The following is a 26,140-nucleotide window of genomic DNA, read 5'->3' as shown; positions in this document are numbered from 1 at the left end:
TGCTGAAAGACTTGCTCTAGCTAAGAAAGACCTGCTTGGCAGAAAATTTTCCAGGGATCAAATCTGGCCTAAAATGTGCAGATGAAAAAATAATCAAATATTATTTATCAACTGTCATGGAAGCCTAAAGTTTATACAGGATAAAAGGGCATTATATGGGCAGATTAAACAGCCTCCAGTTGTAAATGTCACCATATCTGAATGCCTTTTTTATTTATTTTATTTATATATTTTATTATTTATTTCCCTACTCACCTCAATATTTGAGTTTATCTATGAGTCAATTTTATTTAGTGCTGCTTGGCCTCTTCTGGTTTAATACATTTTCATAACCAAACAGAACCTGTTCATCAAAGATTTTTTAATGAACAGTTTCATGATGAATTAAGAAAACAGTCAAGTTCTCTGGGAATTTTGTCTTTCCTGTTTTGGTATTCCTGATGTCCTTGCTCTAAGATCATTTTAAACCCCCCTTTCACCCACTATCTCCAAACTCAGTTAATCTATTGAGGTGTTCAAATTTGTGCCCACAGCACCTGGAAAAATATGATCCCACCTGGCCCAAGAAGGGGAATGAGTAGGTTGTAAAGAATTTTGGGATAAAAATCACAGGACAACTTCAAATCCCCCTGGATGTGCAAAAGGAGGAGTGAGGGGGGAAAAGCAGACACTGAGTTTGATAAACCAGGTATTTTTTAGCAAGAGGAAAAGGTTGGACTTTATGACTTAGAAAATTCCTTCCCAGTGAAGGGTTTCCATGGGGCATTAAATATAGTTCAGGGAGGGTTGTTCCTGTAAAGGGTGGGAATTACTGCGGGATATGGGAAGAGAAGACCTCCAGCTGACACCTCCTTGTTTTCCTTGCCTGCTGAAAGGGTGAGAAGTGGGAATGAAGGAGGATTTCATTTATTAGCCATGAAGATCAGTGGCTCCATTAGGAAACGTTTGCAGGCTCAGGCTTTATTTAGGAAGGGTATTTCTGGCAATGGTGGCAACTGTCCCTCTGCTTGGACACCTTCCTTTCCATCCCCATCCCGACACAGCTCAGGCTTCCGAAAATCAATCCAGAGGCTGAAATAGCCCCGGGGTATGTTTGGCTCCGGCCTAGGGAACGGGAGCATGTTTGGGAATCCAACACCAGAGCCCAAAGGGTGTCACCCTGCAGTTGTCCCCCATGAATCAGAGCTGAAGTCATGGGCTCTGGGGGAATCCCAGGGATCAGCCTGGGAAGGAAACACCCCCTCAGTGACCGATGGGTACCACGTGCTTCCCTCTGCATTTATCCAGGGCTTTGTCTGGGGCAAAATTTGGGAGCGGGTTTGAGCTCCTCCAGCAAAAGGCAAGTGTTTGAGGCATCTCTGAGGGTGGGATGAAGAACCCTTGGCTTAGGTGCCCTTTCAGGTGGGTCCAGCTCAGTGACACACCAGAGCTCCTCACCACCCACTGCTCTTACCCTGAGCTCTCCTTCCTGCTGACAGACACTCCCAGTCCTTGAGGAGCCAGGGAACAACAACCAAAAATGCCTGGCACCTGATTTCATTCCCTGAAGAACCACATCTGCTTAGGGTTGGGACAGGGATTCTCCCCTGTGAGGGGGGACAGGTTGCCCAGAGAAGCTGTGGCTGCCCCTGGATCCCTGGAAGTGTCCAAGGCCAGGCTGGACGGGGCTTGGAGCAACCTGGGCTAGTGGGAGGTGTCCCTGCCCATGGCAGGGGGTGGGATGAGATGAGTTTAAGGTCCCTTCCAACCCAAACTATTCTGGGATACATGTACATGGAGCATCCCCCACCAGCACCAGCGAGCTCTGCCCAGGCTGCTGAGGGTGCAGCTGCTCCAGGAGCCACAAAGCCCCTGAGCACAGCACACAACCCAGTTAAGACCTGAGTAAGTTCAGGCTTGGGTGGACATCCCCCTTGGGAGGAATAATCCCACATTTGCCTGGAGAAGACCTTATTCCAGGCACCTTATGGACAGTCACTGGCAGGGAAGTTGAGGGGTTTTGGGTGCTGGCTGGGTTATCCCTGTGTGTTTCCAGGGAAGGCTGGGGTGGTCTGTGAGGCAGGGGGGTGGTACCTGACGATGAAGTCGGAGTGGGCGCTCTGCATGATCTGCTTCTCGGAGCGGATGTGCTCCTGCTGCCGCGTGTCCACGATGTGACGCTTCTTCAGGATCTTCATGGCGAATGTCTTCGACTCCTCGCTCTTCAGCTGGACCTTGGGCACAGCAGGGAACAGCAGGCTCAGAAACAGGGCACACAGGAGTGCAGCTGCCTGGGGACCCACCCTACCTCCCAACAACCCCACCACCCAACCTGCCTCACCTCTCAGCCATCAGCTCCGCCTTGGGATGAACCCGGTCTTTCTAAAGACCCAGCCTACTGCTAAACTGAAAAGCCATTCCTAAAACGCCACATTTTTAGGGGGAAGCCAACTGTTGGTCAGGAGATTGTTGCTAGTTAACATCCAGAGCCTTTTTCCACAGCCAATCAGAACTGGCTCTGGCAGGGAACAGCAGTCCTTGGATGTTGGCAGAGGATGAGCAGACCTGGCTTTTCAACAGCACTGCCCGGGCACGACTTTACTTTTAACCTTAAGCCTCCACAGCCTATTTTTAGCCTGACTGCCCTGACGAGGTTGGCAGGGGCTGTTTGCTTGTTTGCTGGTGTAGCCCTGGTAACTCCTGCACCCTGAGCCACTCCCAGGGACAGGTACCTCTCCCAGAGCTGGCTGGATGGTGGCCAACCCTCCAAAGGAGAAAGGAACCTCATCACTGACCTACCAGGCCTCCTAATTTGCTGAATTCCCCCGACAGCCACTCACAGTAACGTTGCCAGTTAAATGCTTTTCCCCCCTTATAGTAAGAGGTGCCATCTGGCAACTTCTATTTTGGTTTCCTTGTCAGAATTTGGCTTCTGCCAGCAGGGAAGCAGCTTGTCTGTCACTGATTCCCACCAGAAACCCAACCTGCCTTTTAGGTTAGGAGACAACAGTCATGCAATCCCAGTTTATTTAGTATAATATCTGTTTTTACGTAGTTTTGGTAAGAGAAATGTGGGTTATAAGAGACGTGGCACCTTCACAGGATCACGGGATGTCCTCGGTTGGAAGGACCCCCAGGGATCATCCAATCCAACTCCTGGTCCTGCCCAGGACACCCCAACAATCCCACCCTGTGCCTGAGGGCGTTGTCCAAACCTGCCACCACCCTTTTCCCAGCCCTCCCACCATAACCCTGAACAGTGTCTGATTCATCTCCTTTGTCCACATCACGGGGCAGGGAAAACACAATTCCCTCAGCATTCCCTCTTTGGCAGAGATCCACCTGGGACCCTGATGTCCACAGGGACACCCAGAGCTTAAGGAAACCAACCCCAAAAGGTTGGTTCTCAGGTGGCAAAGACAATTCCACCACCCTAATAAACAAGAATCCATCCATCTATGGCCAAAGTTTTCATCAATAAATTCTTTTTTATCCATATTTATGCACACAAACACATATATACGTACATACTGAAGCCAGATTTTTGGCTCCTGGTTTTCCCACAGCCACAAGCATTTCCAAGCCCACGTGAAACTTCCCTTTTCACACTCCTAATCATCATCTTTGCCTGGAAGCCCAGGTTTGCCATTTCATCTTCAGGGAGATGAGGCACAAAGACCTAAACAATCCACACAAAGTAAACCAAAACATTTTCCCTCATCTCTGCTGCCCTGGTATTTATTGAGCTGGGGCAACCATGGCTCAAAGCAGAAAAATTCTGCATTTATGGCCAACTGAAAGTGATAAAAGGATTTTTGATTTGGGGTTAGGGTTTGGGTTTTATATATTTTTTTTATATTTCATTTTGAACAAATGACACATGGACTTTATTTGAACTGTTGGAACGAAATGGTTTGATATTTTCCCATCTAAAACAAACCAGGGAGGTGACACATGGGGGATGAAAATTAAGGTAAACTCTGGGCTGAGAAGAATTTACCAAAACTTGCAAAAAAAAAAAGAAGGTTTAGCAGGACTAAGCATTTACTTCTGGAGAACTCACCCCTCTTGCTCTCGATGGCAATCCGGATTTCTTGGCTTCCCATCAGACCTTCCATGTGCTGATGGACAAGCACTATCAGCTGCCACCCAAATTATTCCACCCCAAAATCCATGCAAATCCCTCTTAGATACTCCAGGGCAGATTTGTTCTCTTCCAGCCCGTATTTTTTAACATCAGCTTGGCCACAGACAAATAACAACCAACAGTGGAACCAAGAAAGCAGCTCCAGCAGCAAAAATGAACATTTCTTGGTTGATTTGGACACGACACATAAAAACCCACTCTGAACTTTTTGAAACACAAATTCCTATTTTTCCTAATGTTAATCAGTGTAAAAAATAAACACCAAAACCTGGTGGAGGCTCAGATGAATAAATTCCAAAATTAGAGAATAAAGGGTGCTATGAATAAACCCCTTCTGTTATTTAATTCTATGGATTCTGACTACCTAATTTTTGTGAAAAGGGCTATTTCTTTCATTTCATTACTATTTTTTTTCAGGGATAGAGAGTTTGGGGAAATAACCAGCTTTCACACACAGCTTTAAAGTAAGTCCAGGGAAGGAAATTTCCATGAGGAAGTAGCAGGCAGTGGTTTTGTTTGGTGTTTGATGATGTTACCACTGCCACAAATGTTTAAATATAGAACAGCCAGGCAGCTGCAATTAGCTAATGCAAGACTCTGACCTAATGCCACTGGAGAATTTAGATCCATTTTCCATTCCCACTCCTTCAGAAGGCAGAGGGTTTGCTGGAATTCGAGACTGTGGGGGGGCTTAATTTGCATTAAACTTCTAAAGGCACCAAAACAAGCTGGCCAGGTACGGAATTTAAGACTCAAATTTAGGATTGTCCACCTGGAAAATGAGCCCTGTAGTCTTCTACTTCTCCAGCACTCCTGAGTCCTCTCCCTGCTTTGGTGTTTCTGCCAAATGAGGTGACTGTGAGGACTATTTTTATGATGCAAATCTGGGGAACTCCAGACCATTTCTGTCATTCTTACAAAGAATAGCTTTTAATATTAAGCTTGTGTTAGTTGATACAAAAAACCCCCTCCATGTCTAGCCTCAATCTCAGTTCAGAATTATCTAGGAGTAATCTGGACTTTTTATTTTAAAAAAGCCCAACCAAACAGGACTGACCTTGAGCAGATGAGAACGGGCTGGTAAGAACAGCCTGTCCTTTGACTATGAGGAGAAAACCAGCCCACAGAATCCACAAGGACTTTGGGGCTCGGCTCAGTTGGGCAGCAAGCTCAGCCTCCCAAAGAAACCCACCACAAGCCCCCAGAACCCTGCAGGAGATGGCCAAGTGTGCTGTTTTCCATGGGGAAAGGAGAGGAGCCACCCTCGCTGCCCAGCTCAGCTCTCACTCATGGGAAGCAGCATCTCAGGGCTGAAAGGCCCCGGGACTATTGATCCATTGGAGACCTGCTGGAGCCTTGGATTGCCACGGCTCTGCTGCAGCAGCAGCTCAGTCCCCAAAGGGATGGACACAGGGAAACACCAGCTCTCCCCAGCTTTGGTTTTTGCAAGTTAGAAGAATTTCTGGTCCCTTCCCTCCCCCTTTTCTTACTCCTCTCCTCACACTGACCTTCCCCAGTCCTTGTCCTTTCACCAAACTTCTCCAAAACTATCTCTCCTGGAGCTTCCTCATCCACCATCCCATCATTTCCAGCACAATATTCCCCAAAATAGTGACCCCTGGTAAATCTGTAGTTGAATCTACTTGAGCTCTTGCCCTCTCTGTTAAAAATGACCCCCCTAGAGGAGTATACAAACCCTTTCTGATGTGAAATAGGAATATATTTTCGCTCCCAAACACAAGAAAATCCAATAAATAGGGAGTGTAGTTAAAGTCAAAACACCATCTTAAATAGGTGATGTCCAAAACCAGAGAAGGGGTCAAATTATTTAGATTGGGTCATTCTGCAGGATTCTAATGCAGGCAATGAACTGCATCCCAGTGGAAAAACAACAGCAGGAATGTTACTTGCAACTAAACAAGACAATTGTAGAAGGAAAATAGAATTGTTTCTCTTTTGCCCAAAGATATAAAATTAATACAAAACATATATTTTATATATACGTTTATATGTTATATATTATGTTATATATTGTTACATATTATGTTATATATTATGTTATTTACGTATATGTTTATATGTTATATATTTTCTATATAAAATAAAAATATTTTATATATATATATAGACATATATATATGTAGTAGAAGGTGTCCCTGTCCATGGCAGGGAGTTGGAATGAGATGTTCTCAAAAGTCCCATCCAACCAAAACCATTCCATGATTCTATGACAAAGACAAGTGAAAAAGGAGAGATCCAACCTCTCTGCTTTTCCATGTCCTTGTTTCACAGGATCAGAGGTGGATTCTCCCAGGCTGGAACCTCTCCAAAAATCATTGCTTTGCTTTATGGCTATAAAATTCCCCACCTTCCAAAACACACAGAAGCCAAAATCACTCAAGGCCTGATTTTTGTTCGTTTTTAACAGTTATAACTCAGGTACAAATAAATATGGTTTTACACCTTGGTGCTTTTTCAGACTTTCTGGAAAAATGGCCATTGATGAGACAAAATCCAGGCCTCAATGGAAAAAAAAAGAAAAAAAGCTCTGTATGTTCCTTCCCCTTCCTCTTTCCCTGCCCCTGTTTACTATAAATCATAGATGTGTATTACATATGGTCAGCTCTGGTGACAGAGGAACTGAGACAATTCCAACTGACCCTGAGGAACTGGAAGTGTTAATAAATATTTCCCAGAGTGCAGAAAAATCCCCCTCAGAAGGATTTCTTTTCCACGAAGAGGTGCCTGAACCTTCCAGACTATTTACGAGAGCATGGAGCGGCAGGATAAGGGGGAGTGGGTTCCCGCTGTCAGGGGGCAGGGTTAGGTGGGATAGTGGGAAGGAATTCCTGGCTGTGAGGGTGGGGAGGCCCTGGCACAGGTTGCCCAGAGAAGCTGTGGCTGCCCCTGGATCCCTGGAAGTGTCCAAGGCCAGGTTGGACGGGGCTTGGAGCAACCTGGGCTAGTGGGAGGTGTCCCTGCCCATGGCAGGGGGTGGGACTGGATGGTCTTTGAGGTCCCTTCCAATCCAAACCATTTTGGGATTCTGTTCGAGTCTGGACACCCTGCTCACCACAACCTTGCTCAGGAGCCTTTTCTCCTGCTCTCCAAGGGCTCCCAGCTCTGTGGGAACACAGGCTGTGTAAGTACAAACTATTCCATTCACTCTGGAGACGTAAAGCTTTTCCCTAAACACACTTGTAGGAACTGGACACCAACTCTTTTGGAACTCTTGTGTCCATGACTCACCAACTGATTTCTTGCTGCCCATGTCTCTTGTTGAACCCCCTGTGTGGGCACTGCCTCTATAATGACAAAGCTGTTTCTCCCAGGGGTTTTTGCTTGCTGTGCATTTCACCACATGTGCATTATTCAGACAGAAACCTGGATATCCTCACATCACATTAAATAATAACCAACTCTACAGCAGCACTCGGGAGCTGAACTGCAAATGCTTCAGCTTGCTGGGTATGCCCAAGGTCCTTGCTTTTTTCCCAGCCAGATCCATTCAAACCACCAAAAATAGCAGCAGCTGTTGCTGAGCGCAGCGTTTGCAAGCTGAGCTCTGCTAATCCCGGCAGCTGAACTGCTGCACGAACAAAGCGGCGCCTTCTCCCGCCCCCAGCCAGAGAGGACAGCAAGCTTTTCCCACTAAACATATTTACCTTCTTCCTGGATGAAAGAGAAACCCCCATAATAAGATTCTTTGCCTTAGAACTTGCTTTCTTGCCAGTGTTTCTCAATTTTTAGGGAATGTCTTGCTCATATTGGTGCCTCCTCCAAGCCTACAGCGGTGCTCAGCAGGGCAGACCTTTCCTGTAGGGTCCAGAGAGTCACTCAGATGAGGGAGCTGAGGGGGCTCAGCCTGGAGAAAAGGAGGCTCAGGGGGGACCTTCTGGCTCTGCAAGTCCCTGACAGGAGGGGGGAGCCGGGGGGGGTCGGGCTCTGCTGCCAGGGAACAAGGGACAGGAGGAGAGGGAACGGCCTCCAGCTGTGCCAGGGGAGGCTCAGGTTGGCCAGGAGGAGGAATTTGTTGCTGGAAAGGGTGGTGAGGCTTTGGCAGGGGCTGCCCAGGGAGGTTTGGAGTGCCCATCCCTGGAGGTGTCCCAGGAAGGCCTGGCCGTGGCACTCAGTGCTCTGGGCTGGGGGACAAGGTGGGCATCGGGCACAGGGGGCACTCGGTGACCTTGGAGGGCTTTTCCAACCTTAACAACTCCTGAGATTAGGGTTTTGAAGGAACTTTCCACATCCAGGCCAGATTCAGCCCCCCTCCTGATCTAAACCTTACAGAGAAATTATAATTTGCATATCCAAATTACAGCCAAGCTGCACATGGTGCTTCTCCCTTCCTACCTCATGTTCAGCATCTCATTAATTTTGGGTGACCTGTGTGTGGAACAGGCAGGGAGATGGGTCTGGGTTAGGCTGGAAAATCAGTCAAGACTTAAAAAACCCCACCTAAGATGTTGCTTGGAAAGGTTGTGGCTGCCCCATCCCTGGAAGTGTCCAAGGCCAGGTTGGACGGGGCTTGGAGCACCCTGGGCTAGTGGGAGGTGTCCCTGGCCATGGCAGGGGGTGGCACTGGATGAGCTTTAAGGTCCCTTCCAACCCAAACCATCCTGTAATTCTATAATAAGATGGAAAGAAAAATCATGGAGGCTTCATTTGAAGCCTTTAAGACGAGCTCTAGGCTGAGGTTTTGAAGGATGAATCCAGAACGAACTCCAAGTGGGCATCAGGGTGGAAAGTGTCCACGACAGCGACCTTAGTTTCTTTGGAAAAGTCTGGATTCCACTGGTTGGGAAAGCACTAAATGTTGTATCACAACGGGAGTGCTCTGAGACTCTACAGGAAAACAAATTGCAAAACTACACTCTAGAAACACACACTAAAAAAAGCACCATCCTTGGAAAATCTCAGCTGTTTAACAATTTCTGATCAAATAATCAACTGTGCTAAACCCCTTCAAGTCTACATTTTGATCCCTCTGCTGAAAATTTGTTCTCGGTGCTTGACAAGACACACAGCAAAGTTTTTTATGAGCAAAGGGCACTTGGAAAATATATTCAAATGTGTGTCTTCCTGTAAAGCCCAGAGGTAAACATTATCTTTCAAAAACGTCTAGAGGCAAAAGGCTAAAAAGCAGTGAGGAATGTCAACGATTTCATGCATAAAATCATTCCCATAAAAAGCAAACAGTGGAAGAAGGGTTATATGGCTAAAATATGTGAGACTCAATGGAAAAACCTGCTGCTGTGGTGTCTTGAAAATATCAAATGGACCCAAACTCCATCAAACCCCATAATGATCCTGCTCTGCTCCCCACTTTGGCTTTCTTTGCAAAATAGCACCTCTTTTTATGGCTTATTCCTTCCTCCAACAGGGGCTGCAGCCTCTGGCTCGACAGCTCATATCCTGATCCGGCCTCTGCCCCTATTTCACGGGCTGTGAACACATCTCAGCTTCCCAAACTTTGACAAGACCCTTCCCAGCAACAGATGGGCACTGAGAACATTTCCATTGACAAAGGATGCACTGAATGTCAACAGGAGTTCAAAATCCAGGGACAGCTACAAAAAAATAGCTCTGCAGTGGTGCAGCCCCACCTGACTGGGTGGCTGAAATGAAGCATCCTGCATACCCTGAGGAAGGGAATCTGCTGCAAGAAATTGAGAAGGGATGGGGGAAAAAGGGACAAATCATCCTAACCAGCATTTTGGGAGCTCAGGAGGAGCAGTTTCGTTGTCACACGAATGTGGGATTTACTTGAATCCCTCTCTTAAATCCACTTCTTCCCCTTGATGGCACCCAAAAGGCCCATTCTCACAAAAGGATGGAGGCCAAAGAATTCACAGAATCCCAGAATCATTCAGGCTGGAAAAGCCCTCCAAGGTCACCGAGTCCCCCCTGTGCCCGATGCCCACCTTGTCCCCCAGCCCAGAGCACTGAGTGCCACGGCCAGGCCTTCCTGGGACACCTCCAGGGATGGGCACTCCAAACCTCCCTGGGCAGCCCCTGACAAGGCCTCACCACCCTTTCCAGCAACAAATTCCTCCTCCTGTCCAACCTGAGCCTCCCCTGGCACAGCTGGAGGTCAATCCTGACAATTAAAAATAAAAATTAGGAGATTCCAAATCAAAAACAGACCTTTCTAAATAGAAAGCTTTGTAACAGCTGGGACATACAATTGGAAACTTCCACTAATAAATATCTAATTCTGCATCTGTCAGGCCATAGGAAGACAATTGCACTGCTTTTTTTCATTGCCATCTAATTAATCCACTAATGGCTTTGTTTACAAACCAGGCTAGAGGCTGCAATAGATTTGATTGCACTTCAAAATCTGTGGCCAGATTTCTCTTAAAATCCAAATACAACTGAAAAGTGTCGTAGTGTCCATTTAAAAAAAGGTCTTGTATGGCCCCCATAAAATGTGGCTGAAACTTTATGTGTGTGGTTTTATGTGTGCCTTTACTCATCTCCATATTATAAAGGGGTTTTGCTTTTAGTGGTCCCCATCAAGCCAAAAAGACTTCAAGGGGGTCTGTGTAGCATATAAAAAAACATGCATTGATGGCTTGGATTATAAAATAAGAAGAATTTTAGTAACTTTGCAACTATTAAAATCAAGCCAGAGAGGGCTGGGAGGATTTTTGAGAAAAAGAAGGGAATTTAGAGCAGTTTTTACAAATTGAAGCCTGGTCAGTGCCCAACCACCCTCTGGAGGAAGAACCTTTTCCTAAGATCCAACCTAACCCTGCCCTGGCACAGCTCCAGCTATTCCCTGGGTCCTGCTCAGGATGTAAAGCTCAAAAGCACATTTATTCCTTCAGAGTTCTTCAGGTTCAGGTGATAATGGTTTTCAAATCCACACAACCCAAGCTCACCAGCTGTATGTGTTTGTGTTTCCAGGTAGGCTACAGCAGGGAGACAATAAATATTAGGAGTAAAACTTCCTGGGGACCTCCTTCCCTAAAGACTTCAACAAGAAATCAGGGAAAACTGATCAGCAGTGGTTAGGAATATCTGACTCTGCTGCATGATGGGATCTGCAGGTCCCTTGCAGCCCCAGGATGTGCCAAGCTGGGTGTCTTCCAGAGGACACGGACCTGAATTTTACCTGTGCTCAGCCACCACCCACACAAACTGATTTCAAGGCAATAATGGCTCTAATCCCATATGTTCAGATACTCCCACGTATTTATTTCAGAGCTGTCAAAAATAATCTTGATATAAAACCAAAATAACTGACCTGGGGCAGACAATTGGAAGCTCAGGACTTAAATGAAAAGGAAATTAAGGCCCAAAGACAAGAGCAATAAAGTCCAGGAGAGATGATTTATGAGTGCTGGGGACACCTGACCCACATCCCTGTCCTTTGCAAAGCAGGACATGAACAGGAGGTGACACTCCCTATTCCCATGTGTTACTGAGGCACCTGGGGCCCAGCACAGGAGATGCTCAACTGACCCAAAGCAGAGAAGCTGAGCTGCAAAAAACAGTGGGTGCATCCCAAAAAGTCCACTCCTATTATTTTCAGGGCAGACTGTGGTCTCTCCAACCCTGGATGGTTTATGCCCTCAAGAGAAACCTGGATAAAAGTTAATTACAAAGTCCAGTTAGGGATGAGGAAGAGCAACCACCAGTTGCCCTCTTGAGTGGTATGGGGGATGATCCCGGGGGATCTTGCCCACACTATAAAAATCCTCCTCCTTGCAATGTACTTTACTCATTTCATCAATTTTACTCTTGGAAAGCACAAAAATGTGAATGTTTTCCAGGAACATTCCTGCACTAACAGGCTCCTGTAACACACTCAGGCAATAAAAGAGTCAATTCCTCCACCGTGTTTTACATTTCGTTCCATTTTTAGCCTGAAATAATAAACCCATGTTTTTCATGGAGGAAGTGGAAGCAATTTTAGGCTCTGTTTTGACAAAAAGAATATTTTCTTGGTTTTACAACATCTCCCTCTGTGGTAAAGAAAAACAATAAAACCTGCAGCGTCGAGCTGCACTTTTAAATATCTTTTATCCTTCTGGGTGCAATTCAGCATTAGCTAAAAATGAGCTGAACCAGCATTTTCCTGGTTAGCAGAGGGGCACCCACCCCTGAAGAAAACCCCTGTGAGGTGATAGAAATGCTTTTGCCATCAGCAGGTTCAGGGCTTCTTGGAGGCTGCTGAGATGAAGGTGAAGGGACTTCAAAAGGGCACAACCCGGATTAAACTCCTGCTCTGAGGCATCCTCAGCAGATGACTACAGAAGGAGCAGGGAAAGGGAATGAGGGAGCTCTTGGGACTCTCTTCCAAAACAACAGTTGCTAACAGCAAACAAATAACAAAGGAAACCCCAAACCCCAGGAAGGGACCGACACTCTCCCAGACACTTTCTCCTCCGCACGACTTTATAGACATCCAACCAGGAAAAGTCAGAAATAAATCCCAGGGGAGCTGTGCTCTGAACACAGAATTTACTGGTCACCTCACAAACAATCACCAAAACACCTCATTTTGCCCATTTTCCAACTCCCAGCACTACAGGTGCATTTGGCTCCCACAGGGCTCCAGAGCAGGGCTTTCCCTGAAGTTTTGTGATGGCAACAGTAACTCTGCTCCTTTTCTGCCCCTAAATTGTAGGAGTTCCTGACATATTCTGCCAGTGTCCGGTGTCAGAAGCTCCCCTGTGATGTAAAATACCTCCCTCTTTCTATTCTCAGTTTCTGTATTGATGGGATGTTACAAATGGGCCACATGCTGCCCTTGGGTCTCCTCTCGCTCAGGCTTTGCCTCAGCAAAGAGCTCAAAATCCAACAGAGCAAAAAGCAAGCTCAGACTTTGTCTTTTCTCTACAGTTCTGCAACAAGTGAGTAGCTTTCTGGGATGTTTTGCCACGGTGCAGGCACTGAATGTACAGCTGTCAGGAGCACTATCTCTAGACCTGAATTAGAAACTGCTTAGGAGCGACGTGGTACCTTACTCCGGTAAGATTTTAGGTTGCCTTTTTAATCCTAGTGCTCAACAGCCACACGGGTTGTTTTTAAAAGGCCATAAATCAATGCCATGAACCACTTAGAGAGAAAATCACTGAATATTCTGAGCTGGAAGGGACCCATAAGGATCTTTGAATCCATTTCTTTAGTGAGTGGCCCATTCAGGGATCAAACCCACAACCTGGGTGTTATCAGCACCAGCCGAGTTAATCTCTCTCAACCCACCACATAAATTCTTCTTGTTACTGTACATTTTTACTTCTCGGGGAACATGATTTATCTTTCTTCACCCATTAGAAAGCACATCATCCCATCATATAATTCAGGTGTAATTAAGAAAAAAGAGGGCTCATAACACAGGGCTGATGCCAGGAATAAGAAGAAAGGTCACCTACCAGCTCCACTCGGCCGAAGCCTCCGACTCCCAGGGTGTCGATGATGTTGAAGTCGGCCAGCTTCAGGTTGGCAAAGAAGGCAGCTTCGGCTTCGTATCTGGAGGTTTTGAGGCGAAAAAACGGAAATTTCTTAGAGGTGCAGCCAGGGGCACCGTGTGCCACCACGCCCGCCCGGTGCCAGCGCGGGGGCGCAGCCTTTACCTGCCGCGTGGCCATCGGGGCTCTTAGGGTTTGCTTTTGCTCATGGGGTTTTGCTGGTCCCAGTTCCAGCCTCGCTCCGGTTTTCCAAGGGGGAATAGCAAACCTCCCCTAGGCATGGCTACAAAGCAAACGCCTGGCACTGCAATTCAGCTCCAGCCACCCGCCGGGCATTTTCAAGTGATCTTCTCCTGCCTGGTTTGGTTGGTTTTTTTGGGTTTTGGTTTGGTTTTTTTTTTTGGTGTCTTTGAGTATTTTTGGAAGATAAAAGTCTCTCATAGGAGTTTCTCTTATCCACAGGCCGGCAGTAGTTTCTATAAATGTTTATTGGAAATGGCAAGATCATTAAGGTCCCTGGAGAGAAATCACAGCCAGGTTTTATGAAATCAGATCCGATAAGCTGTGGGCTGGTGTGCAAATGCCTGAAATGAATGACTTCAGTCACATATCAACATTCCTATGAGGATATCTTCCCTTCTTTTCCTCCTGTAAACTCACTCGGAGTAGCTGTCCCAACCCAGGTTCCAAAATCCAGATGCTCCCTGTCTTTAGCCCGTGTCCAACTGGCTCCCACAGGCGTCCACCAAAGCCCCTGACCAGGGGTAGCATGCAAATCAAACACATGCAAGCCTGCCAAAATAAGCTTCCCATGACTACCCCCATGAACATGAGTCCTCCAAAATAGCTCCTTGTTAAGGTTTGTGCTATTTTTAGAAAAGGCTCGGAGGGGAAATGGATGAACAGGATCCACCCACTCAATAAAATGTGACATTCAGCTGCCGGAGAGTCCCCGCGAGCGTCCGACCTTTGGCCGGTGGCAGCACAGACTTGTATGGGAAAAGGGAGTTGGCTGGATTATGGAGGGAGGCATGGAGGGTGTACAGGGGCAGCTGGGTGGTTTGCAGGACTTAGTTTGAGCAATTAACAGACTACCATCACCTGTTTCACCTGGAGGCTTCACTCGTGCAGGGTAACGGAGTGACAAACCATCCCGGTGGGAACCACGGACACACAAATCCACCCGGCCAGCTTTTGAACGTCCCCTGTCCGTCACGGCCTGTCTCTATTTCATTAGCAGCTTGCAATTGATTTCCTGACTGATTCCCTTCAAACCACCTTCCTTAGTCTATTTAAAACTCCAATGACACTGGGGGACAGAGAGCAAAGACCCATCATTTTTCAAGCGAAAAGGGGAAAAATCGGTGTCAAGAAATGAGAAAGGTCTCGCCATCGAGCCCCAGACCCGATGCAATAAAGCACAATTTTCTCTTGGGGAGGGGGGTGTGGTGCTGTCAACAAATTACTTCAGCTCTGCTTTATTATTTATACTGTCACCAGATCCCCTGGGTGACCTTGCTCCTGATGCATCCGACTTTGGAAACCAATGAGCGCAGAGCCTGCTCTGAACTTGGGATAACCTTGTTATTGATCGCTCTGTGCTCCTCACGAGCTGCATATTAAACCAGCCACCAGAACACCTCTGCTGAATCCACCACATGTTTAGACATCCCCTTCTAAATCACAGCAGACACATCGTTTTCGGGGTGACAGAGCAAAGAGACGGCTCTAATTTTCGGGATAAAAAATTAGAGCACCGGTACAGACCAGTTAAACACCCTTAACGGTTTATAATTGTTATGAAGGTGAATTCCCAGCATGGAAGATTTCCCTTCAACAGCCAAACTTCAGGTCAGGAGGCAAAAAATGGGTTGGCTTGGAAGGCACCTTAAAGACCATCTAGTTCCAACCTTCCTGCCACGGGCAGGGACACCTTCCACCAGACCAGGCTGTGCAAGCTGAAAGCTTCTGGGTTTTCACTGGAACACGTAAAAAGAGGTGTTCAGGTGTTATTTTGCTTAGAAAATGTACTTGCAGCATTCTTGTGATTGCTTTTGGAAATCTCTTGGCTAACTCTCTGCTCAGGTGCAGTTTGTACACGCAGGTAGATGAAACAGATTGGATGCAGTTTTTCCAGAGGTGCCACAAGCATCCAAAACACAAAAGAAATGCCCAAAATAAACAGTGAAACCAAAACACGTGCAAAATCAAACAAACAAGCCCTTCTCATGCCTACTAACAACAGCCCCAGCTGAATTCTGTTTTATTCCCACCTACAAGTGTCAAAGTCCACGTTAACACCAAATTCCTACAAACTTACAGTCGTTATGCACTTCAGTCCTGCAAAGCTTAAGGATAAATAACTCCAACAGAAAGATCAAAATGCAAATATTCCCCTGCCATCTCCTAAATCAGAAACTGGGGTGTGATCCTTATCCTGAAATTGAGAACAGGAATTCACCTCCTGTCCTCCAACTTGCTTAAGCTGAGTTTGCTGCCCCCTAAAACTCCCAAGGTTTTCCAGCGTGTGCTCCTCGCTCCACACATTTATAGGGACAAACATATGTGATGGCATATTTATCACCTCCAAAAGTAAAGAGACTCTTTCAAGGCACTGGGAGGGCAGTGCCAAGAAATACAGAAATAGTTTAAATGTTAATTTTGGTGTGTCTGTAGGAAAACATTCAGTTCTGGACCAGGATAAAGATACTGAGGAGGATCCTTGAGATAGTCACAGAATGGGTCAGGCTGGAAGGGACCACAGCAGAGCATCTGGTCCCACTTCCCTGCTCCCATCTCAGAGCATGTGGCACAGGATTGTGACCAGACAGCTCTGGAATACCCCCAAACTTCCATCAATTTTATTCTAAATCCACAGCCTTGTGCTGGTGTTCCCAAACTTTCCAGAGGGGAAAACGCTTTCCTGACCTCTGGAAGAGCTGGTGATTTAGTTCCTAAATTAATAAATGACAGGTGTGTTGAGAAGACACCTCGGGCAAGCCCAGGGCAGGATCAGCGTTCCTGGCATGGTCAGTGAGGTGCTGGAGTGACACAGAGGAAAGGCTGGAATGTCCTGGGCTGGGATTTCTGGGGTTGTGTGTCTCTAGCTGAATTAGGAGTAAGTAAGAGAGAACCCTTCTCTGGATATTTTGGTAACTGTGCTGGCTCACAGGCCAAAATGCCGGGAGAATCATAGCTGGAAGCACACAAAAAGAAAAGATACCTGGGAAAAATGGGAAAACCAAGGAAAAGTTGGTTCTTTAATAAAGACCTTTTAAAAACGAAGGCTGCGATTCCCACAAGAGCTCGTGGGAGGCCAGGAATCAATTCCCAATGCACTCTTAAGGTGTTTTTTGCTTATTGATAGTGGGCCTTATCACCTACCCTACAGCAAACAGAGGCTGGCAGAGCTGGGGCTGACAGGAGAGGTGGGACATCAGGAACCAGCACAGGGAAAGAGGGATTCAGATCTAAGTGAAACAGGAGCATCCTGCAGAACCCCTCAGGCTCTTCTCCAAGGTTTCCCGCAAATCTGAATGACAGAGGGACCTACTGAGGCCTCAGTGGCTTCCTGCAGCCACCTTGCCCTGAGGGGTATCCATGTGCTCCCATGGAAGAGCTGGGCCTTGGCAACACCACCTCTTTCTCTCCCTGCAGAGGAAACACATCCTCCTAAGGAGCTGCCTTGCTCCAGCTCCTCTTGGGCACGGAGAGGCATCACATGGAAGAAACCTGAGTGATCAGGGGGCTCAGGAGTAAATACCATCACCCACGTCCCATCCCTTTGGAATGGCAGCACAGGAACCACAGGCCAAGCGTTTGGGCAATGCCTGCTATGCACAAGGGGAGAGGAAATCACGTGGCTTCTTGCACTGCTGGAGGTTCCAAACTATTTCAGTGAGCCATCACCTCCTAGCACGGTGATTACTCCGAGAGCTACCCCAACTTTTCCTCCCAGAACCACAAATAAAACCAAAAAAATGATTAAACAACTATCTCACCTAGGCAGCTAAAAGGGATAAATGAGAACATGTGAGGAGCAAAGGTTTGCAATTATCCAACTGCTCAGCTTTACTAAACTAGCTCACGATTCCCATCACATGAGCCAACTGTGTTGGGAAACATTAGACATCTGTTAGCAAACTGTCATCCTGAGAGCAAACTTGGCTCCTTTCCACCTGCACGCTGCCAACCAGACAGAAATTGCCACCAAATGGGAACCAACCCCCAGCTCCCTGAGAGGAACAGTTTGGGTGGATAAAACCCGAATTTCGGAGCCCTCCCCGGTGACAGACACCTGCTTGTTTAACAGCTCTTTGGTCAGCTTTATATCCATGGCTGAGGCCATGTCCTGCTGCAGAGGGAACCACTGGATCTCTGCAAAGACTGGAACAATTACAACAAAGTCATTTGGGTGGTGAGGATCAGACCCAGCCTGTGAGAAGACACACCTGAAAGGAGCCTGAGAGCCACAAACGGGGTGGGGGGGAGAAATACACCCAAAACCCCCCTTATTTCTGTGTCCACTAAAGAAAAGAGTCCATCTCCTTATGGTTCTTAAGATATAGCAAGATTCTTAAGGGATCACAGAAGCACAGAATCACAGACTGGTTTGGGCTGGAAGGGAGCTTAAAGCTCATCCAGTGCCACCCCCTGCCATGGGCAGGGACACCTCCCACTAGCCCAGGTTGCTCCAAGCCCCGTCCAACCTGACCTTGGACACTTCCAACTAAATTCTATTGAAATGCTGCTTCAGCTGGTGTGGCATTAAAAAAAAAAAAAAATCAGTCTGTGAAAATGAAAGCAAAAATTCCCCCAGATCTTTGGTTTTGTGGCTGTTCTTTCCCTGCATCTGAAGATACATATTTTAATCATGATGAAATGACCCACCTGGGTCTAGTCTGCCCATGGTACCCATGGCCTGCCTGGCACCCTGAAGTCACGGGAGGCTTCCTGGATTGGATTCATGACTTAAGAGAGATGTAATTCCAAAGGGGAATGAAAAGTGGCAGGGACATGGATCGAGTTCATGTAACAAGGAGGCTTCGTTGTCGGAAAGCGATGGAAGGAGGAGCAGATGAAGCAAATGGAGGCAGGGCTCCCATGCCTTCCCTTCCCACCGGCTCCAATGGCTCCAAAAAGCCCGGGATCACGTGTTCCCAAGCGATTTTGGGCAAGGGGAAGTCTGTGGATGAAAGCAAAAAAAAAAGCACCTCGTGTCGTGCCCACACGAGGTCCTTACCTTCACCCTGTGTGAGGGGGCTCAGGAGATTTAGCCACACTCAGGCAACAGACAGAAGCGGGGACAGCGACTGTATTTTACACAACCAGCAAGATCCAGAGCCTGGGAATGCCTGAAAGCAAATTCTGGAGAGGCATTGAGAGCAAATCCGTATTCCTTCCTGGTGTGTTGCCACTCATCCTCTCAGAGGTCCCACCCCATGTGCAAACCCTTCTTATCTGGCATTCCCTGCATGTATCAACCCTTTGGGTCAGGACATTCTGAGGGGAGAGAGATCCCCTGGCAAAGCATTGCAGCAGAACAAAATGACCGAGGGTATGAACCCAAACCCCTGGTGGGGTGGTGGGAACCCAAACCCCTGTTAACACGCTCCTCAGACTTCTCCAGGGGTCTGACCCTTCAAGGTGAAGAGCACTCTCAGGCCCCCATGGAATTGTATGAGCTGAAAGAGGGATGCTCACCCCAAAATCACCCTCAGGCAGAGCAGGCAGCGAGAGCAGGCAATAACTATCTCCCAAATCCCACCCCTCTGGAGGGGAAAGGCCTCTGCCTTGTGCTTCTTCCTCAGGGACCCAATGTCCATCTCCCTCATGATGCACAAATGCACCTGTGACATTCCCAGTATCCCTTTCCATAACTGCTGTCATTTGAAACCAAAGGTATCAAGGAAAGGCCCAGCTCTTTGCCTGCTTTACTGTCAATCACAGAACGTCACAGAAAAGCTGAATTCACTTCAGGCTCTGTCACATTATTGCCATTTATTAGCAATAAACAGCATGTTCACAAACACAGGGATGACAAAATTATTCCAGGACATCTCCATTGGCAGGGAAAGCAGGAAAACACTGATGGGAGACAGTGAGTTGTCAGATAAAAGTAGCAGCACGAGATGACTGTGACAGCTCCCATGGGCCTGAAGGATCCCACCCAGCCCTGAACGGTGGTAACCAGGGAGCCATTCCCTAAATCCCAGTGGGGTTCTCTGCCCTTCCACACAGACTGATGGCACGCTAATGTGCCCACAGATCATTTCTGCCTGGTATTTGCTATTCCAATGCCAAGCCATTCCTGGAGGGATGGATGCCGTGGTGTTACCCACCCAACTCGACCGGTCAGAGAGGGTCTACTGGCAGATGAGGATTTGCTGCCCTGCCCCAAGGAAGACCAAGAAGAACTTCAAGCTCATTGTCCACTCTGGCATTTTTTCTAATTGCAAACAACACTGAAAGAGTGAAAGATGTGTATGGATCTACCTACACGGAGCTGCAGACAGAGGGATGCAGGGAGAAAGTATGAGAGCTAATAACCCAGCTTTTCCTGAGTTCAGGTCTCCTCCTTCCAGCCCATCCTTCTGAGGTCAGCAATGCAGTGGCTTTAACTCCTGGTTTAGCTGCTACCACTTCCTTCTACGTCTTACACCTTCAACTCAAAATCCAAATCAAGAGCCACTTTATTTGGATTTTGAAAAGCAATGTGCTGGTGGTGACAATGGGATTGAAAGCTCCAGCTGCACAGACCATTGCACTGAAAAGAAAGGCTGTCTTTCTTTTCCAGTTCATGTTGTCAGGGCTGGGAATTTCTCTGGGACCCCCCATCACTCCAGCTTGCAGTGTACTTGCCTTTCATGCCTTTCACATCAGGAGAAAATAGCATTACCTCCTGGTTTAGATTTTCTTACAGAAAGTGAACATTTGAGTGGCAGCTAAACCAGACATTAAAGCTATGGCATCTCTAACTTCCTCTGGGAGGGGAAGGAGATCTGAAATTAAAAACATAGAGTTAAAAAACTAACAGGTTACTTTTTATTCCCCCTCCTCCCCCCCCCCGTTTTAAAAGCACATCACTTTCCAATTAGAGCTTGGCAACATGAACAAGATATTGTGCTGTTAGACTAAGCTGTGCTCACAGACTAAGCTGTGCTCACAGACTAAGCTGTGCTCATCCCCAGTTGGTCCCGGAGTTAAGCAAATAGATTTGTTTGAATTATGGGGCTTTGAAGACCTGCTGCTGCACAGAGACCAATTTCACCCAGAAATGGAACTGAATGCACTCAACTGCAGCCAAACCAGCTCAGAAAGTGCTTCCCATGATCCAGGCTCTTTCAGAAGTCTGAATTCTGGAGTGTTGCTGAAATCCTAAATGTGCCAAGAGATTGGTGATTGCTTATTAAACAACTTGTGCTTGCTGGGTTCAGTGCCTCCCACCCAGCACTGCAGAGGGTGGACAGAGTATCTGGACACAGGATGTGTAAGGAGAAAACACCTTCAAATCCAAATTTCACCCTTTTTTTTTGTCACCATGGGATCCTCTCCTCTTGTAACACAGAGCAGCATCATTCCCTTGAAAATCCACGGCTGCTCCCGTGGGTCCAAGCTCACAAAACCCAACCCTTTACTCGAGCAGACACCAGGGCTTTGTGTCCCCGTGGGTGTGCTTGGACTGCACCCTGTTCCTGCACATCCACACGATGCTGGTGTGCCAGAAACAAGACCAAATTTTGGGCGAAGAACCAAAGAAACCAGGATAGAAAATGCCAGCTGATGGTAACTCTGTGCAGACACAAAGCAGAGTGATTTCAGTAAGGCACAAGGTTCTCAGGAGGGGTTTTAGGGAACGTGGTCCCTGGTTTTCACTGGAAGTCAGTGGGAGGTCACTGTGGAAATGCTTATTTTTGTTTTCTAGATGCACATGTTTCTCCCTCGACTTCTAACAAAACACCCTGGTGCTTCCAACAGGACCCTCTCAGGGTCCTGCTCTGGGAAGTCCTGGATTCAGCTCTGGCCAAAATAACATTTGCACTTTTGTAATAGTCCTAATGCTGAGAATGTCCTGAAATAGTTCAAACAAGACACCCTACAGAATAGTCTGACTTCCAAACCCAAGCTTTTAATCCATTTTAATTAAAAGGGGCGGAGGGAGGATGTGCAGTATTCCTTCCTCTGGTGGTGTTTCCTGTCCTGTACAGTATTAAAAGATATTGCTTAAGGATGGGGGTTGTTTCTTCTCTTTTCCCTCCCTTTTTTTCTTGTATCTTTTTTTAACTCTGGAAGTTTTTAGATGGAGAGTAAAGAAGCTGCCTCACTGCTGCCGTGTCACATCACACCACACCGTGGCTCAGAGGGGAGGGATCCAACCCAAAAGAGTTGCTGATGCCACTTTTGGCTTTACCTGGGTGGGAAACTCATTGGGGACTGGGCAAATAAAACATGAGGACGTTTTTCCAACTCCAAGACCTGAAATTCCAGGCTCAACAAACTCCTGACTCCTCACGGCACCTCAAACGCTGCACTCGGACCTCGACACCTCCACTTCACTCCAAGGGGAAAAGCATCCAAAAGATCATACAAAATGTTATCTATCAACAACCTTTCCCCCCTGACAAATCCATGTTCAAATCACACCTTTCTGTAAACAATTTCCCCGACAGTTCAACGTTTTATTAGAAAATTCCCTACCAGTTTGCCTTGGGCTGTGGCATCACCACAGTGCCAGTGGAACTCCTGGTTTACTCTCCCACCCTACAAATATCCCAATATCATGATGTTTCCACACCAGTAGTGGGGGGGGGGTTTCAAGTTTTACTGTGATTTTTTTCAGGGTATTCAGCTGAAATATTCCAGCTCTTACACAGTTCATTGTAGGACTGCCCAGGACTTTTTGCCTGGAGCATATTATTTCCTAGATAATTCTTCCTGTGGGTCACTACTCAGATAAAATTTGGGTTTAAACCCCCAGAGGCTGAATCAGCTCCAGTTTGGGTGTACTGGGCAATACTGATTTCTGTGGTAGCACTCACATCCCAGCTTCTAAAAGAGTACAAAGTCAGTGAAAACTAAACTTCCCATGGTGATGTTAAATCCCCTTGGAGAATTTGGAAGGAAAAAACTGGTATTATGGCAAGGAAGGAGGCAACTCACTGAATTCCCTCTCTTCTCATCAGCTCTGAATTCAACAGTTTGGATCTGTAGACAATAAAATCTATTTGGAAGACAAGACATCAAGGGCTTTTTCTTTCATTTTTCCAATTGACTTCTGAGGCGATACCTACAGATCCCTGTGTTTTTCCCTTTGGAAAACACCAAGGAAAACCCAGGTTTCTGTGAATGCCCAGGGAAATGGGTAAGCACAATAAATCCCAGCTTCCAAACTGGATTCAAAGGCACCACAGAACAACCCCAGAGCTGTTTTTTTTTAAGGAAAGTTGTTGGGGAAGAGCCACGGAACAACCTCAGGAGGGGGGATGTGATCCCAAGGAAGGCTGATCTAATTGCAGCCTGAAATTGCTCCAATCTCAGTTAGTTCTGCTCGTTGCCCTTCTGCCTTACAAAGTCTCACCACCTAATTGCAAACTGCTAATTAGATCCCACGAACCCCAAATGGGCTCATCTGAGCATGTAAACACTAAACAGCCCTTTTTTTGCCTCCAGCCTTAAGGCAGGACCGTGTTGCCTGCACAGGAAAGGCTCACCATGGCAACAAACGCTTGGTTGCAGCTTTCTCCTCTTAAATTTTTTAAAGAAAGTGAGAACAGATCGATATATTGCTGATGTTGGACACACTTCTTGGTCCAACTCGCCCTGTTCGCTGCTTATTGCCCATTTGTCCAAGTCCCAAGGGGTTCACACAGAGCTGTGTCGGTGTTTTGCCCTCCTTTCTTTTTCCAAAAGGCCCCAATCCTCTGGGAAAAAGCCCCCTGCTAGATGGTTTCCAGCTTGACAGCTGCTCTAAGAAGTAGAGGTTCACCTTGAGTGAACTTGTGTCCCTTCCCCAAGGGCTGCCAAGGGGCATTTCATGGAATCCCAGAATGGTTTGGGTTGGAAGGGACCTTAAAGTCCATCTCATCCCACTCCCTGCCATGGGCAGGGACACCTCCCACTAGCCCAGGTTGCTCCAAGCCCCATCCAACCTGGCCTTGGACACTTCCAGGGATCCAGGGCAGCCACAGCTTCTCTGGGCAACCTGTGCCAGGGCCTCCCCACCCTCACAGCCAGGAATTCCTTCCAATATCCCATCTCTCCCTGCCCTCTGGCAGTGGGAAGCCATTCCCCCTTGTCCTGTCCCTCCACCTCTTGTCCCAAGTTCCTCTCCAGCTCTCTTGGATCCCATTTAGGCACTGAAAGGTTCTCTAAGATCTCCCCAGGGCCTTTTCTTTTCCATCTCTTCAACATTTCTGGAGCCTCTTCCAAACTGTCAAGCAGACCCATGTGTGACAGGATCTGGAGGTACTGCTGGGTAATGATGTTCCCTTGATCCAGTGGCTCCCTCAAAATGCCCACAGAGCATCAGAGAGAGCTACTAATTACTTTGGGATCACCAGCCTAAAAACCTCCCAAGGCATCACTGCAAAACCCTCAAGGTTTTCCTCCCTTGGCCAACATGGAAGCGCTCCAAGCGCTGCTGGTGGGAGTTGTTGCATCTGGCACGTTTCCTCCTAATTAACTTGGAAAAAAAAAAAGATGTGACATGGAAGAGGAAGGCGGGGAGGAAGGGGAATATTACATCAAATCCTACTGAAAAAGTGGGAGCAGGCAGGAAGCAGGTTTTTCCTTACAAAGCAAGGACGTGTGCACACAAAGCGAGGCTCCTCGCTCCACTTGTTCACTCTGGCAGGCAGATGGAACTGTGGGAAGAGATCAGTTCCACATAACCCACCCCATCCCGGGATCTCCCCGTGCCAAACCCACTTTTAATTGGGCTTAGCTGTTAGGATTTTGCTTTCTTGTGTGAGTATTGCTTTGGGAAGCAAAATCAGCATCTCAGGCCATGCTGTGGGATAGATTCTGCAGAGGCAGAAAGAGCTTCACAACTCCACACAAATAATGAAGGCCAGGATCTGGCAAAAGTCGAGAAAAAGCATCAAAAAGAAGGGTCAATTTGAAGAAAACCTGGAGAGATAGAAAAACCAACACAACTGTGCATGTGCAGTCCCACAACATCTCAGCAAGGTCTAAGGATGACCAACAGGAGAACTAGGAGGGGTAAATCTCGAGGGTATGGCACGGGGGCATGGCATGACCATGGCTGGGATGCCAGAACTGCAGCCACAGGAGATGCTGGAAACAGGAAGGCCACACCTGTCCTAAGGAAAGAGTAATTTGTTGTGTTAAATCAGGTTATCAAAGCAAATCATCAAGTCATGCAGATCATCTGCAGAGGGAAATTCCATTCTAACCAGGGAAGGAGAGTATTGAGATCACTGACCATTAGGATGAGCAAGAGTGGCTGTGACCTTAAAGATCATCTCATTCCACCCTCTGCCATGGGCAGGGACACCTTCCACCAACCCAGGTTGCTCCAAGCCCCGTCCAGCCTGGCCTTGGACACTTCCAGGGATGGGGCAGCCACAACCAGGTTGATGCCAGACCCATTTCAAACTTCCCTTTAACAGAAACCGTGATGTGCTGAGCTCAAACATGGCTGGAGGGCTGAAAAGAGGTTCAAAATAGAAGCACCACTCTTGCACTCAGCAAATCAAAGAAGGGAATTGCAAAAGTAGCTAAAAAAGTTGAAGAGGAGGATTCAATCTTGGCAGTGGCACGGGGGGATCTGGATACAGCCAACATCCCAACTCTCACTGTGGATCCAGGAGAGGTCAAAAGGAAGTTGATGTGGCTGAGCAGCAGGGTTAGCCACTACATTAACAGCAAGAAGGCATCCTTCAAATAGGAAGTAGTTTCAAACAAATCCTTTAAGAGGAAAGAAAAAAAAGAACCAAATCCTGTCCAGTTGAAGGGAAGAACACCATAAGACAGGCAAAAAAAGCAAGTAACAACTTCAAAAGGCTTAAAACCAAATAATAACCCCTCCTCAATCACAGCAGCAGCAGGAGCCTGTAGGCTGTAAGGTCTCCAGAGGCTCCAGGAAGAGCTCACCGAGAAGAACAAAGCCATGTGAGAAAAGCTCGGTGCACTTTTTACCCCTGGGTTCAACCTGGAAGGTCTTGGGGAGCTCCTCCCCCTGCAATCTCCCTTCCCAGGGGGAGCACCAGGGGAACCACCACCCACTGAAGTGTCGAGTCAACCAAAGGGTCTCCAGGACCGGATGGTCCTCACCCAGCGCTCCCGTGTGAACTCCAGGTGAACCGACCGCCGTTGGGAACCGGCCGAGGGATGGAAGTGGCTTTCTGATGGGATCCAGAGCCCTGTGCTCCACCAAGCCCAGCATCTGTCCTAACAGAATTCCTTGACACATGGGTAAATCTGCCTTCTTTGGGGAAGAGCCAAGAGGCTTCCCAAGCCTACTGGAGTTCTTTGAAGGAGCTGTCAGGCACACAGGCAGGAGAGATCTGCTTGATACAGTTGGATTTCCTAAAGGCTTTTGACAAGGTTTGAAAGGCTGTTACACAAATGA

General features: G+C 47.3%; 2 protein-coding genes across 2 annotated transcripts in view; both read right to left on the bottom strand.

Annotated features, from left to right (window-relative positions):
* The window catches only part of PRKG1 (protein kinase cGMP-dependent 1), a 31,152-nt gene extending 12,988 nt beyond the window's left edge, over window positions 1–18,164 (bottom strand). Inside the window, exons 1-3 of the mRNA XM_039383098.1 lie at window positions 13,714–18,164; window positions 13,513–13,609; window positions 2,074–2,213 (exon numbers count right to left, since the gene is read on the bottom strand). Of these exons, the coding sequence (XP_039239032.1) occupies window positions 2,074–2,177 (104 nt within the window). The 5' untranslated portion in view covers window positions 2,178–2,213; window positions 13,513–13,609; window positions 13,714–18,164. The remainder of the gene's footprint in view (window positions 1–2,073; window positions 2,214–13,512; window positions 13,610–13,713) is intronic.
* A 1,353-nt stretch (window positions 18,165–19,517) lies between these two features.
* The window catches only part of LOC120323607 (cGMP-dependent protein kinase 1-like), a gene marked incomplete at its 5' end in the record, with an annotated part of 182,001 nt that continues 175,378 nt past the window's right edge, over window positions 19,518–26,140 (bottom strand). The window contains one exon of the mRNA XM_039383081.1: window positions 19,518–20,549. Within this exon, the coding sequence (XP_039239015.1) occupies window positions 20,522–20,549 (28 nt within the window). The remainder of the gene's footprint in view (window positions 20,550–26,140) is intronic.

Source organism: Pipra filicauda, unplaced genomic scaffold (assembly GCF_003945595.2).
Source record: "Pipra filicauda isolate LSUMZ 115617 unplaced genomic scaffold, ASM394559v2 scaffold29_size4552773_pilon, whole genome shotgun sequence".
Taxonomy (NCBI): Eukaryota; Metazoa; Chordata; class Aves; order Passeriformes; family Pipridae; genus Pipra; species Pipra filicauda.
This window is presented reverse-complemented; position numbering and strand designations above follow the sequence as displayed.